A 12,924-nucleotide genomic window follows, 5' to 3' on the forward strand; every position below is an offset into this window, starting at 1 on the left:
CATGCAACTCTTGATTTCAAGGTCGTGACTTCAAGCCGCACTCTGGGTGCAGAGATTACTTAAAAATGAAAAATCTTAAAACAGAAAAAAAAAAAGGCGGGGTTCATTGGGTGGCACAGCCTGCTTGGGATTCTCTCTCTCTCTCTCTCTCTCTCTCTCTCTCTCTCTCTCTCTGCCTCTCTGCCTCTCTCTCTCTGCCGCTCTCTCTCTTTCTCTCTCTCTGTCTCTCTCTCTCTCTCTCTCTCCCTCTCTCTCTCCCTCTCTCTCCCTTTCTCCCTTTCTCCCTTTCTCCCTTTCTCCCTCTACCCGTCTCTGCGCGCGCGCACACACACACACACACACACACACACACACACACTGTAAAGCAACAAAAAAAAGAAAGAAAGAAAAAGAAAAATTGATGCTAAGTTGTTAGTTCATCAGGAGTTTCTTACAGCCTTTACACTATATTCTGCCCTTTACATTATTTGGTTTTAAACACCAAATTTTCTTTTAGGCTCCTTTTCCCAATGGTAGTTTTGTGAATGGCTTTAATGCACCAGGATCTTATAAAACAAATGCTGCTGCTGTGAATATGACTCGACCATTCCAAAAAAATCGGTAAGATGAAAATCATAGTGGAATTTAAAGAATACTGTGTTAATAGCAATGCTATTTACAGACTTTTTAACCAAAAGCTTCAACAATTTTACTCTAGAATTAATAAATACACTTTGATCTCAAGAGTTGATAATTTGTATAAAAAAAGACTTGGAACTGGGATTGTAAATGATACATACTGATTTTTTTAAATAATAAAGATAATAGAAAATTATTTTATGATAGTAGCAAAATCTGGTGTCTAAATTAGTAGTCTAATTAGTAGTTTAATATGTAACATTTTGGAGAATGGGTTTTTTGAGGATAGAAATATTAGCTGATTTGAGTATTGAATGTTGGGAAAATGAGTTACTTAAGATTTTTAAGAATTTACTTTTGAAATGATTTCCATGAACTATAGCAGCAGCTAACATTATTGAACATTTAGTGTCTAAGGCTTTGTCTTAAGGGCTTTACATATTTTATCACAGTTTTCATAACCCGATAAGATATATACAGTTATTATGTCTATTTAAGATGAGGACATTGAAACAAAAGGGTTAAATATCATGTCTATGAGCGTGTGGCTAGTATTTGGCAGAGCCAAAATTTGAGCCCTGGCAATTTGACTTTAAAGCCTACACTTTATTTTTTTTTTATTATTTATTTTTTATTTTTTTTATTTTTTAATATATGAAATTTATTGTCAAATTGGTTTCCATACAACACCCAATGCTCATCCCAAAAGATGCCCTCTTCAGTGCCCATCACCTACTCTCCCTACCCTCCCACCCCCCATCAACCCTCAGTTTATTCTCAGTTTTTAAGAGTCTCTTATGTAAAGCCTACACTTTAAAAAGTGTTCTAGATAAATTATTGAGAACTCTGGAAACTATTTGCTATCATATAAAAGATTAGTAAGTCTGTTAAGTGTTAATTATTTTTGTATAAATGTCAATTGATAATCTCAATAATTTGGTATAGATTATGATTTTTGATAGAGTATGAGTAACCAAAGAAAAATGGGCTTCTATGGTGGCTTAGATTTATTTAATAGTTTCATATTTATTGTTCCTTGTTTGCTTATTTTGTGAGCCTCCTAGGTTTGGGTTTTTGTTTTTTTAATTATTTCTTTTCAGGGATTTTCTCTTGCTAGATCTCATTCTCCCAGTTGGTTCTTTTTGGCAAGGAGACCACATGGGGTATGTTCTTCTAAAATGACTTCTAGGAACTTAATTCTTTTTTGTAAGGTTTTCCTGGAACATGCTTCACTGAGAAAGAAGACTCACAGTATTAAGTGTTCTTCTTAGTGGTTTCTGGAAGCATTCATAATGTATCATCCTCTCATAATCAGTTTTTTGTACTCACACAGTTTGTACTCACTGACAATTGGTTAAAGCATTTGAAGATCGTTTACGAGCATTAGGAAAACTTTACTACGTATACCTATTCTTACTGCTTTATGAAGTTTCAAATGAGATCTCTTTCTGTTAACAAGGATGGATGGTTCTTTATAATTCAAAGGATTATTGTGCTCTTAAAGATGGTTTTTGGTTTGGTAATAAAGTAACACCCGCAAAATTCAAGTATTGCTAGGACATATGAGTAGAAAAGTACAGGGAGCCTCATATATTGTCCTTTAATCCCAATCCTGCTTTCAAAACGACTAATTTCCATGAACACATAGAGATAATGATGTTTAAATCTGGGAAGACCTTTGTTATGATATAGTTTTAACTCATTTTACAGATGAAGAAAGTGAAAGCTGAAGAAGACAAAAATCTTGCTAGGGTTACATTGGCTGGTTATTATCAGCAGACTTGAGATTAGAACATTTCCTTTCCTCTACTATAGTTGGTAAAGTTTTTCTCCCATCCAAGTACTAACCAGGCCTGACCCTGCTTAGCTTCCGAGATCAGACGAGATCAGGCGCGTTCAGGGTGGTATGGCCGTAGACGGTAAAGTTTTTCTTAAAAATAATTTACGTAGAGCAAATAACAGCTTACAACTTCACTTGTTAGAAAATACAGATTTCTCCTGATTAGAAATGGTAGCTTTGTAGAAATAGGTTATCTATTTATTTCACTTTTTTTTTTTAAGGAGTGAATTTTGCTATAGACAGTGAAGTAGAATAGACATCTTTCTTGTAGACTAAAAGCAGTATTTCAGTATTAGCTAAAAGTACTGGTGGTTTGCATATTTTTAACTAAAAAATGTATTAAATAGGTTCATGGTGTTCCTTTACCGTCACTTGTTTTTGTTTGCTGTGCTTTCTTGATAAAAAGGGTGAAATTACGATAAGAAAGCCAAGAATGACAGTCTAGTTATCCTTGCTTGTAAGGATATGTGCCTCTGCTTTTAAAGGTACAGGACAGGTTTTGCTTGTTTTTCAAAACCATTCACGTACAATTCCTTTTCATACCTGTGACCAGTACAGGTTGTTAATTTTTAGTTACAAAAATTATACACAAATACTTTCTTTTTATAAAATGCAGATATTACAGATGAAACTAAAAGAACTTTTTGACCAACACAAGACCACTGTGTTTGTTTGTTTAAAATTATCAAAGAGAAAGTAACTTTTAGAAAGCCCCTTTGCAGTTTATTATATGACCCTTGTAATGGCCCAGTGATGATCACTAGACCTACTTGGAGAGACTAGGACTAACTTTCAGAAGTCTGGGCATTTTTCTACCTTTCATTCTTTGTCTTTCTATCACATCACTTCTTCCTTTCCATCTTTTATCACTTACTTCTTTTATCTTTCTTTTTATCTTTTGCCTAGACTGAGATTGTAAGTCCCTCTCGGTGAAGGGTAAGATTATGAGATCTGAGGGCTGTGTAAACCTAATAACTAATCTGTTAGTTATACTGAAATACAGTGAGCAAATTTAGGTGAATAATAGTTTCTGAACAGATACATAAACGGCATATCTACCTCATGAGGTCATTTTTAGATACGATGGATAATATAAATATTTTGAAAATTACTTAGTGTTTCTTGACATACTATCATTTTCATTGCTGTTAAAAATCTGTTTTGAGGATTGCCTGGCTGACTCGGTAGAGCATGTGACTCTGGATCTCAGGGTTGATTGAGCCCCATGTTGGGTGTAGAGATTACTTTAAAAAAATAAAAATTTTTAAAAAATCTATTTTGACATAAAGTAATTATTTTGAAAAGTAACATCTTACATGAAACAGCCTAACTTTGTAGCCTGATTTTTACATTTAAGTTTAATAGTAATCTAATTTTTTATTTTCTGTAAAGAATAAGGTAGGATAACTAGAGATGTTGTTGGAATTAATGCTTAATTGCTGGGTTTATAATTATTTTGAGATTTTAAATCTCTATTCAGAGAACCAGGAATCGACAGTGTATTATTAATATAAATTTATAACTATGAAAATAGACTGTAAAAATTGAATATATAAACTACAAGTAAGGGGCCGAATATAAATCTCATACTTCCTTGTAAAATCTATTGAGCCAAGATCCTCAGTTGCCTGGGCTTACTTTAGGTGTTTTCGCTCTTGATTAAACTGTAGCCTCTCCTTTACCCGACCCCTAGCTTTATCCTCTTACAAATTATTAGGAGATTTGGGTGCTTATACCCATCATCCAAGATAAAAGCTACTTTTCATCACAGTTATTTAGGTTTTTGTTTGTTTTTGCCAAATTCCCTACCTAATTCATGAAATCACGCTAGGCTATTACTTGCATTATATTTCCTAGCTGTCGTCCCGTTCCCCGCCCTCCCGCCCATAAGGATCTTTGAGCAATGAACTTATTAAGAAGCTAGAATTTTAATACATTGCACTTTTTCTCTTGTTTTCATTGGCACTCCCCTAAAGAGCCTTTTTAGATTTTTTTCACTCCCTAATTTTTCCCTATGAAAATTTAGTGCTGGAGATTATTGTATATGTATTTATGTAATGTATGAATATCTATATGTATAAAAAGAGTAAGATGAGGTTTTTTGTTTTTTCCTTTTGTCCCTCTCCCCATCCCAGAACCTTTTTTATTCCCACTTGGGGTGATGTTGCCCCATTGAGAATGTATGGCATAGACTTACCAATGAGCTTAAAGCCTGACTGATTTATATGTGTCACGACTGCAGCTGGTGTTAAATTAGGTAAAATCCTACTTGTATTTTGAGTATTGAGGTAGAAGTACCTATATTTTGAAGAACTTTGGATCTTAACCCAAATCTCTCCAAACAACTTTTTTTAAATGTAAAAATTCTTTGCCTTTTAAAAATAATACATCTGGGACATAAGTTTACATTTTTATAATGTGACACTTTTATGTTTAATTTATAGAAAATCAGAATACAGTAGAAGGCGGTTTTTAACTTAGCCTATCAAATAAGAGTTTTTACCATTAAGAGGAAAGATTTTCTGTTTTGATTTATCCTCTCATGTATGTGATCTTATGTTTCTTATAGTGTGAAGCCTCATTTTAGGTCATCGAGTGGTTCAGAGCACTCAACAGAGGGCTCTGTATCATTGGGGGATGGACAGTTAAACAGATCTGGTTCAAGGAACTTTCCAACTGAACGGCATAACCCTACAGTAACAGGGCATCAGGAGCAAAGCTATCTTCCAAAAGAAACTCCCCCTTTACAGATGGAACAGAATGGGGACTATGGTAGGGGCAGGTAAGGAAATACGGAATAAATACGGATATGGTATATGAAAATTCTTTGCTCATAATATGAGTATTTGAAGAACATGATCTAGTGATTTTTTGTTTTAACTATTGGTGTATGTTTATGTTAAATGAATACAGTGTTCACATAATACAGGTTAATGGTTTTTCATAAATATTACGAAATTTATAGTGCCCATATAGAATATAGCGCTGAGTCAGAGGTTTTATAAAGTTACTCTGAAGTTCTGTATGGTTCACTGAAGAAAGAATAGCTTAGAAAGATAAGATCCTATCTGCATTCTAGTTTTAATTTCTTACAAATTCTAAACTGTGGGAATGGGGTTATACATTATTGCCCAGTCTGCCTGAATGAAACCAAAAAAACTGAATAATGATATGCTTCTGGTGTGGAAGGAGCACTACCTAATAAAAATGGGCCCATCTTATTTAGTCGTGTTGGTGGTAGTAGATGAAGTTTTTGGTAGATTAGTTTAGGATCCATTCAGAAGAATATATATTCATCTCTTCATAATAGTGGAGATACAGAAAGTAGAATTACTTAAACTAAAAGTTCACCCATCTTCAGTAGAATATATATATATATATATATATATATATATATATATATATATATATATATATATTTGACAAAATGTATGAGTTGCCCCTCCCATCATCCCCACCTTTTTTTGTCGTTGCTAAAAGGAGAACTCTTTTCAGAGGTCGAAGACGACGAGAAGATGAGAGAGTCCCAGTAAGTATTTTTTTCTTTTTTACCTTTGTACATTTGTTCATTTATTTTTTCTTTTCTGATTTACTATGGCATTGGCTTGTGGTCTGTCTTTCCTTTCCAGGTTTTTGTTTTTTTGAATATAGTATTAGGCAAAGGTAAATAGAACCTGTGCTTTGACCCTAAAATACCTACTATGACTGCCACTCCCTGACCTTAAAGCACATGTATAGCTAGGGATTTGGTCTATGTTGCTCATGTATTTTAAAAACTACTTGAATCCCTAATATATTCACATGGTTTAAAAATCAAAAAATGAAAATAATCAATGGAAACTTTATTAGTTTGTTAATGGACGTTTAAGTAGTTTACAGCCATCATTTCCTGTGTGTTCAATAACATATGAAGGAGAATCCCTTTCTAGAGATTTCTAGGTCACAATTCAGTTAGTTGCTGCCAACTTACAGCTTTCTGTAGGGGTTGTGCCAATTTTCACTCGGACAGAAACTGAAAAAAAAAGTTTTATTTCTCAATAGCCCTACAAATATATGATTTTTTGCGAACTTTTTTTTTGATAAAGTACATCCTTCACTTTTAAAGGTCTCTGGATGGTGTTGGAAACTTAAACTGTTTATTGTCACTTGGGGGCAATTTTCTACCTTCTGCTTATTCTTCTATCCACTAATCTTCTAAACTACTTACAGATCTGAAAAGTTTTTATAGTTGTAGACATGGTTTTTTTTGTTGTTTTTTGAGAGAGAGAGCCTGAGCAATGGAGGAGCAGAGGGAGTGGGAGAGAGAGCAGACTCCATGCCTAGTACAGAGCCTGACGCAGGGCTCGATCCCACAACCGTGAGATCATGACCTGAGTCAAAACCAAGAGTCAGACACTTAACCACCAGAGCCACCAGGCACCCCTAGACATGTTTTTATTTGAATTTTGACTTACCTAGCTTTAAATTAATCATGTTTTAATTTTTTTATGATTTGTTCATGGGAAATGTTTGCCATTTCTTAACTGGGAGCAAAAGTTGAGGAATCGGAATGATATAGGAACACACAGAGGTTTCAAGAAAACCCTGCCTAGAGTTTACAGATAAATCATAAATTTGTGGTACGATGCTTATTTTAAATGTGTAGTAGTGAATTTTATATATATAGTTTATAGAGTACATGTAATATATGTACAAGCATATTACGTATATGTAAGTAGTGAAAAGATAAGTATTTTCAAAGAAGAAAATGTATTGCATTGTAACACAGAATAGTCCTTAGGGCAAACTGTACACCTTTTAAAACAGTACTGTTTTTTGTTATAGCTTTCTGTATACCATGAGCAGCCGTGAATGGCAACAACTTGCAGCAGTCCACATGAATCCTCGGATGACCCTAAACAATGGAGGAGAGGGAGATTAGTTTCAAAGTCCATTTAATATGTTGAAAATACCCACACTGAGGACTGAAGTTTGGGGTGAAGAAAAAGGAGACAAACATGTTCTCCAGTAGGACAGGCAGAGTGGAGGTGCCTTTGTGTGCAGGAAGGAGGTTTTAGCTAGAGATAAAATTTAGGATTTGTAAGCTTACACAAAGTAATTGAGATCATAAGAGTAGATGAAATCATTCAAAGGACTCTGCAGAGAGAGTGATTTAAATAGAGGAATGGTCAAGAATAGAACTTTGAGAACATAGTAGCTTTGTGCTAAAGAATGAGATTATTTATTTTGCTCTTTGAAGTATCCAAAATCTGAGTAGAAATGGCTGGTAGACAAATGGATGTTTAGGTTTCAGGTAAAGGTCTAAGTTGAAAATATTGAAAGTGTACATACAATTCAATGAGTTTTGGTAAGTTTTCAGTGGTGTGTAGCCAGAAAGTCCCCCAAAGTGAAAAAGATTGTTGTAAGGCTCACTGAATTCTACTCCTTAAACCAATAGGTTATGTTAACTAAAGTCAAAAAAAATTTGAGAAAAAAATTTTTGAGAGATTGTTTGCATATAGGTACTAGCTGAAGCCATGTATTTTTGCTATCCCACAGGGAGAGTATGGAAGTGAAAAGAATAATAACCACATAGAAACTAAGAGCCGTCAAAAGGCGTGGGTAGAGAGAGACAAACACATGATTGTGAGATCTGAGATTTGGGAGGAAGAGATATCACAGAAACTAAGGGAGGAATGAAGGAGCTCCCAAAGGAAAGAATATTTACCATACCAGGTGCTACATGAGGTTTGGGGGGGGCGGGGGGGGAGAATCTGTCAGCTTTTGCATTGTGGAAGACTGATGATTTGTCAAAGCAATCTTAGTGGTGATGAGTACAAAGGTGAGGAAATAGAAAGTAGAGGAAGTACAAGTGAGAGTCTTGCCAGAGGGTATATAGGGTGGTGGGTAGAAGGGCAGATCAGATTTTCAAGAAAGGATATTATTGTTCTCTCTTGAGACTATAGGTAAATAGGTTTTTGTTTTTAAGGAAGTTACCGCAAATTTAGAAAGCAAATAGCAGAGATTGGTTAAAAGGCTTATGGAGTGTGGGGTGCCTGGGTAGCTAAGTTGGTTAAGCATCCTACTCGGTTTTGGTTCAGGTCATGATCTCACGGTTGTGAGATCTAGCCCCACGTTGGGTTCTGTGCTGATAGTGTGGAGCCTGCTTGGGATTCTCTCTCTCTGCCCTTCCCCCACGCGTGCACACACACACTCTCAAAATACATAAACTTAAAAAAAAAAAGGCTTGGGGCGCCTGGGTGGCGCAGTCGGTTAAGCATCCGACTTCAGCCAGGTCACGATCTCGCGGTCCGTGAGTTCGAGCCCCGCGTCGGGCTCTGGGCTGATGGCTCGGAGCCTGGAGCCTGTTTCCGATTCTGTGTCTCCCTCTCTCTCTGCCCCTCCTCCGTTCATGCTCTGTCTCTCTCTGTCCCAAAAATAAATAAACGTTGAAAAAAAAATTAAAAAAAAAAAAGGCTTATGGAGTGTAGCAGAGTTTGCAAGAGAAACAAGAGAGGGAGTTGACTAAAGGTAAGTAGGATTGGTAAAGAAAAACGAGAGCTCAACTGAAATGAGAAGCCAAGAATTTATAGGAGAACGAACAGTTCTGTGCTTTAGAGTTTTGTTTCCTTGCAGCTTTTAGCTTCTGTGGTACAGGATTAGAGAATGAGATTGGCATGTGACCTGTTTTATGATTTGTGTCTTTTAGAGACCCCAGTCTTCATCAGCTGAAGCAAAGGCTCCAACGCCAAAGTTTGATTTATTAGCCTCAAATTTTCCTCCTTTACCTGGAAGTTCATCAAGAACTCCAGGTGAACTTGTTTTGGAGAGTAGGATGTCTGATGTTGTTAAAGGTGTCTACAAAGAAAAGGTAAACACTGAAGCATCAGTCTTTTACCTTATGGGACCATAGTCAGCCTTTGTTTCCAGAGTTATTTAAAATTTTATTTGCACCTAATATGTATTTCTGGCAGTTTTTATTCATGGGATTTTCAGCACACGTTGAGTATTATTAAAAGATTTATGATAAAGCTGCACAGGCCAATAAAAATGTTGCTTCATTTTTGCATGTCTTTGTATCAGTTCAGCTTGGTAGAACTAATTGATGCAAGCTGGTGAAAAGTGGTGTTTGCGCTGAAGTGCCTGTAATTAGCCAATGATGTAAAGGGATCCTAAGTTAGTTTGCTAAACTCAGGCTTTCCAGTAGTGGAGAGTTGATGTCAAAAGATTGGGCTGCCCCATCCTAAAATATTTTTGAGTATAGACCTCTTCCTATGGTAAAATCCTTACACCACACAGATTTCTTATTTTCTTCCCTTTTTCTTCTTAATTCAATTTTCATTTTTATCTCATAGTGTGCATGTACATAGTATATCTAGGCTTATAATGAAAAATAGATAGTAGTTCCCTGCAACGACTTCAACTCTAGCTTTTTCTTCTATTGTTTTCCCCATATAACATGGTTATACTGATATCTCTTTTCTTCTTCTTTTTAAGTAATCTCTACACCCAGTGTGGGGCTAGAATTCATGACCCCAAGATTAAGAATCACATGCTCCCCTGACAACCAGCCAGGCATTCCAATATACTGCTGTTTCTTGACATTCCAATTTTCAATGTCTAAGGGAGCTTCCCATTCTAGAAGCTGAGGATTTAGTTCTCTTAAACCAACATACTTTTCTCATCTTCCCTGTATATTGTACTGCGTCATATCTGGGATACCATCCATTGTAAGATGCCCCGTTATTTTAGTGTCACTAAGAAAGTAAAAGCATTGCCACTTATATTAGGATATGCCATCATTTGTAAGTCACATCTCAATATTACATATTTTTTTCATAACTGAACTTCAGTTCAGAAAATTGCTATTATTTCTCCTTCTTGTACTCTCAGTGGCTGGCTGCACAATGCACAATCCTGTAGCTAGGGCTTTCTTTTGCCATCATCATCCTGGGAATTTTCCTTAGTCTCTTTTGTTGCATCCTCTCTTTTTCTTCATCTTGTTTTACTTTCCTGTATTATGGTGGGTCACATCTTCCTGAGCTTCCTGAATAAATGGGTTTTAGTATGTTTCTTGAGATCTTGCGTTCTGAAAATGGTTTTCTGTTCTCATATTTGATCAGTAGCTTATTTGTGTAGAGTTCTGTATTAGAAATCATTTTCCCGTGGAATTTTGAAGGTATTTTTTTGTCTTCTCTTTTAAAAAATAATGTGCAATATTGTAGTTATTTAATCAGTCTTGAGATAGACGTTTTTTTCATGTTTTCCACCTTTGAAAATCAGGCTGCCCTGTAATTAAAAGTTATTGTAGTTTAAGTGGCATTGTTTTTTTCTTAGTAATCCATAAAATAATAGTGCATTTTACAGTTGATGGCTTCTCAGGTTTGTTGAGGTGTGATTCACACACACATATTTTTAAAGAAGAATAATAATAAAGTGTGCCTTCCCTTGTAATCCCAACCCACAATTGTGGACGTTAAACATCAACATCTTAGCAGTGCCATCTGTCTCCCCCTTTATTTATAATTCTTCCTATTCCTTCCCTTCCTCCCCATCAGAGATAAACATCCTGACTTTGCAATAATAATTTTCTTGCTTTTCTTTATAGTTTTTCCACTCCAGGTTGGGAAATTTTTTCTGTAGAGCTGGGCCAGACAGTAAATATTTTAGGCTTTGTGGGCCACACGCTAAAAACTTAAAAACCACGCTTAGTTCATAGGCCATACCAACAAAAGTCATAAACTAGATTTGGCCAGTGAGCCTTGGTTTGTCAACCCCTAATATACAGTATACTGTTCGTTGTGCCTGTTTTGAACACAATATAAATGGAATTGTATGTATTCTTCTGTTGTGTGAAATTCATCATTGCTGATACAGATGACTAGTTCATTTTGCATTGTTGTATTCTGTTGTAGAATGTCATTATTCTGCTATTGGACACTTGAGCTGTCTTTCTGTCTGACATTATAAGCAATTATGCTATGCATGTTCAAACCATACATGACCCTATTTTAAGGGTATTACATAGTGGAATTGCTGAGTGGTAGGGCATCTTTTAAAATTTAATTTTTCATATTTTATTGGTCGTTTGAGTTTCTTCTTTTGCAGAGTCAAGTATTTGGTACTTTATCTGTTGGGTTATCTCTTATCTTGCAGATTCATGGAATTTAAAAAATTTATTTTGTATACTAATCCTTTGTCAGTTATGTATGTTTTCTACCTATGGTTTTCAGTCTTTAGTATTTGTAAGTGAAAACAAGTTCTTAATCTTATTTTATTGTTTGTTCTTTTTATATCTTGCTTAGGAAATGATCTGTCTTCCAGAGATTCTTTTCAGAAATCTATCGTTCTGATTCCTGATAGTTCTGTAACCTCTTTTTTCCCTCTCTAGAGGTTTTAGGATCTTTTATTTAACCCTTCTATTCTATGAAATTTTATGAAGGTATATCTTGCTATGGCTCCTTTTTTTTTTCTTTTTGAGGGAGAGAGCATGCACCCGTATGCGTGAGCAGGGGAGGGGCAGAGAGAGGGATAGAGAATCCCAGCCAGGTTCCACTCTGTCAGTGCAAAGCCCAACATGGGGCTCAATTTCACGAACTACGAGAAGATGACCTGAGCCAAAATAAAAGTCAAAATGCTCAACTGATTGAGCCACCCAGGCACCCTGTTGTGGCTCTTTTTTTTTTTTTTTTTTTTTAATTCATTGCTGTGGATACTTGGGAAACCCTTTCAATCTGGAAACTTGTCCTTACCTTCTAGAAAATTTTCCTGTATTATGTATTTTTTTCATGTTTGTTTATTTTTGAGAGAGAGTATGAACAGGGGAGGAGTAGAGAGAGAAAGGGAGGATCCGGAGGATCCGAAGCAGGCTGTGTGCTGACAGTAGCAAGCCCAAGGAGGGTCTCAAACCCACGAACCACAAGATCATGCCCTGAGCCACAGTTGAACACTCAACTGACTGAGCCACCCAAGCACCCTGTGTTGTGTCTTTGATAAATTCTTCACCTTTCTTTTTTCTCTTTCTTGAACTTTTAATTTGATATTGCACCTTGTAGGTTGAATCTCTAATTTTTGTTGTTTTGGCTTTCCTAATATTTATTTTTGTACATGTCTGTATTTTCTACAAAGTTTTTCTGAATGTTACCTTTAAACCTGCTGAAATTTGTATTGCATCAATCGATTTTAATTTCTAGGGCTTACTGTTTTTCTTTTTTAATTGTAGTAAAATACATAAAATATAAAATTTACCATCTTCAGCATTGTTTAGTGTGTACTGTTCAGTTGTGTTAAGTACATTTGCATTGTTGTGCTTCTAATCTCTAGGACTCTTCGTCTTTTTTTTTTTTTTTAAATGTTTATTTTTGAGAGAGAGACAGAGCATGAGCAGGGGGAGGGGCAGGGGTAGAGGGAGACACAGAATCAGAAGCAGGCTTCAGGCTCTGAGCTGTCAGCACAGAGCCCGAATGGGGCTCAAACTCTTGAGCTGT

At 35.8% G+C, this 12,924-nt stretch overlaps 1 protein-coding gene across 8 annotated transcripts in view; it reads left to right on the top strand.

Moving 5' to 3' along the window:
• LARP4 (La ribonucleoprotein 4) overlaps positions 1-12,924 on the top strand; it is a 66,259-nt gene that overhangs the window by 47,745 nt on the left and 5,590 nt on the right. For 4 of the 8 annotated variants that reach the window (XM_043563887.1, XM_043563886.1, XM_043563884.1 and 1 more), the window contains 4 exons: positions 497-600; positions 5,028-5,240; positions 5,939-5,987; positions 9,147-9,308. In XM_043563887.1, the coding sequence (XP_043419822.1) occupies positions 497-600; positions 5,028-5,240; positions 5,939-5,987; positions 9,147-9,308 (528 nt within the window). Of the gene's footprint in view, positions 1-496; positions 601-5,027; positions 5,245-5,938; positions 5,988-9,146; positions 9,309-12,924 lie in introns of those variants that run through there. The other 4 variants (XM_043563888.1, XM_043563889.1, XM_043563891.1 and 1 more) reach the window with 4 other exon arrangements.

The sequence above is a fragment of the Prionailurus bengalensis genome, chromosome B4 (genome assembly GCF_016509475.1).
Source record: "Prionailurus bengalensis isolate Pbe53 chromosome B4, Fcat_Pben_1.1_paternal_pri, whole genome shotgun sequence".
Taxonomy (NCBI): Eukaryota; Metazoa; Chordata; class Mammalia; order Carnivora; family Felidae; genus Prionailurus; species Prionailurus bengalensis.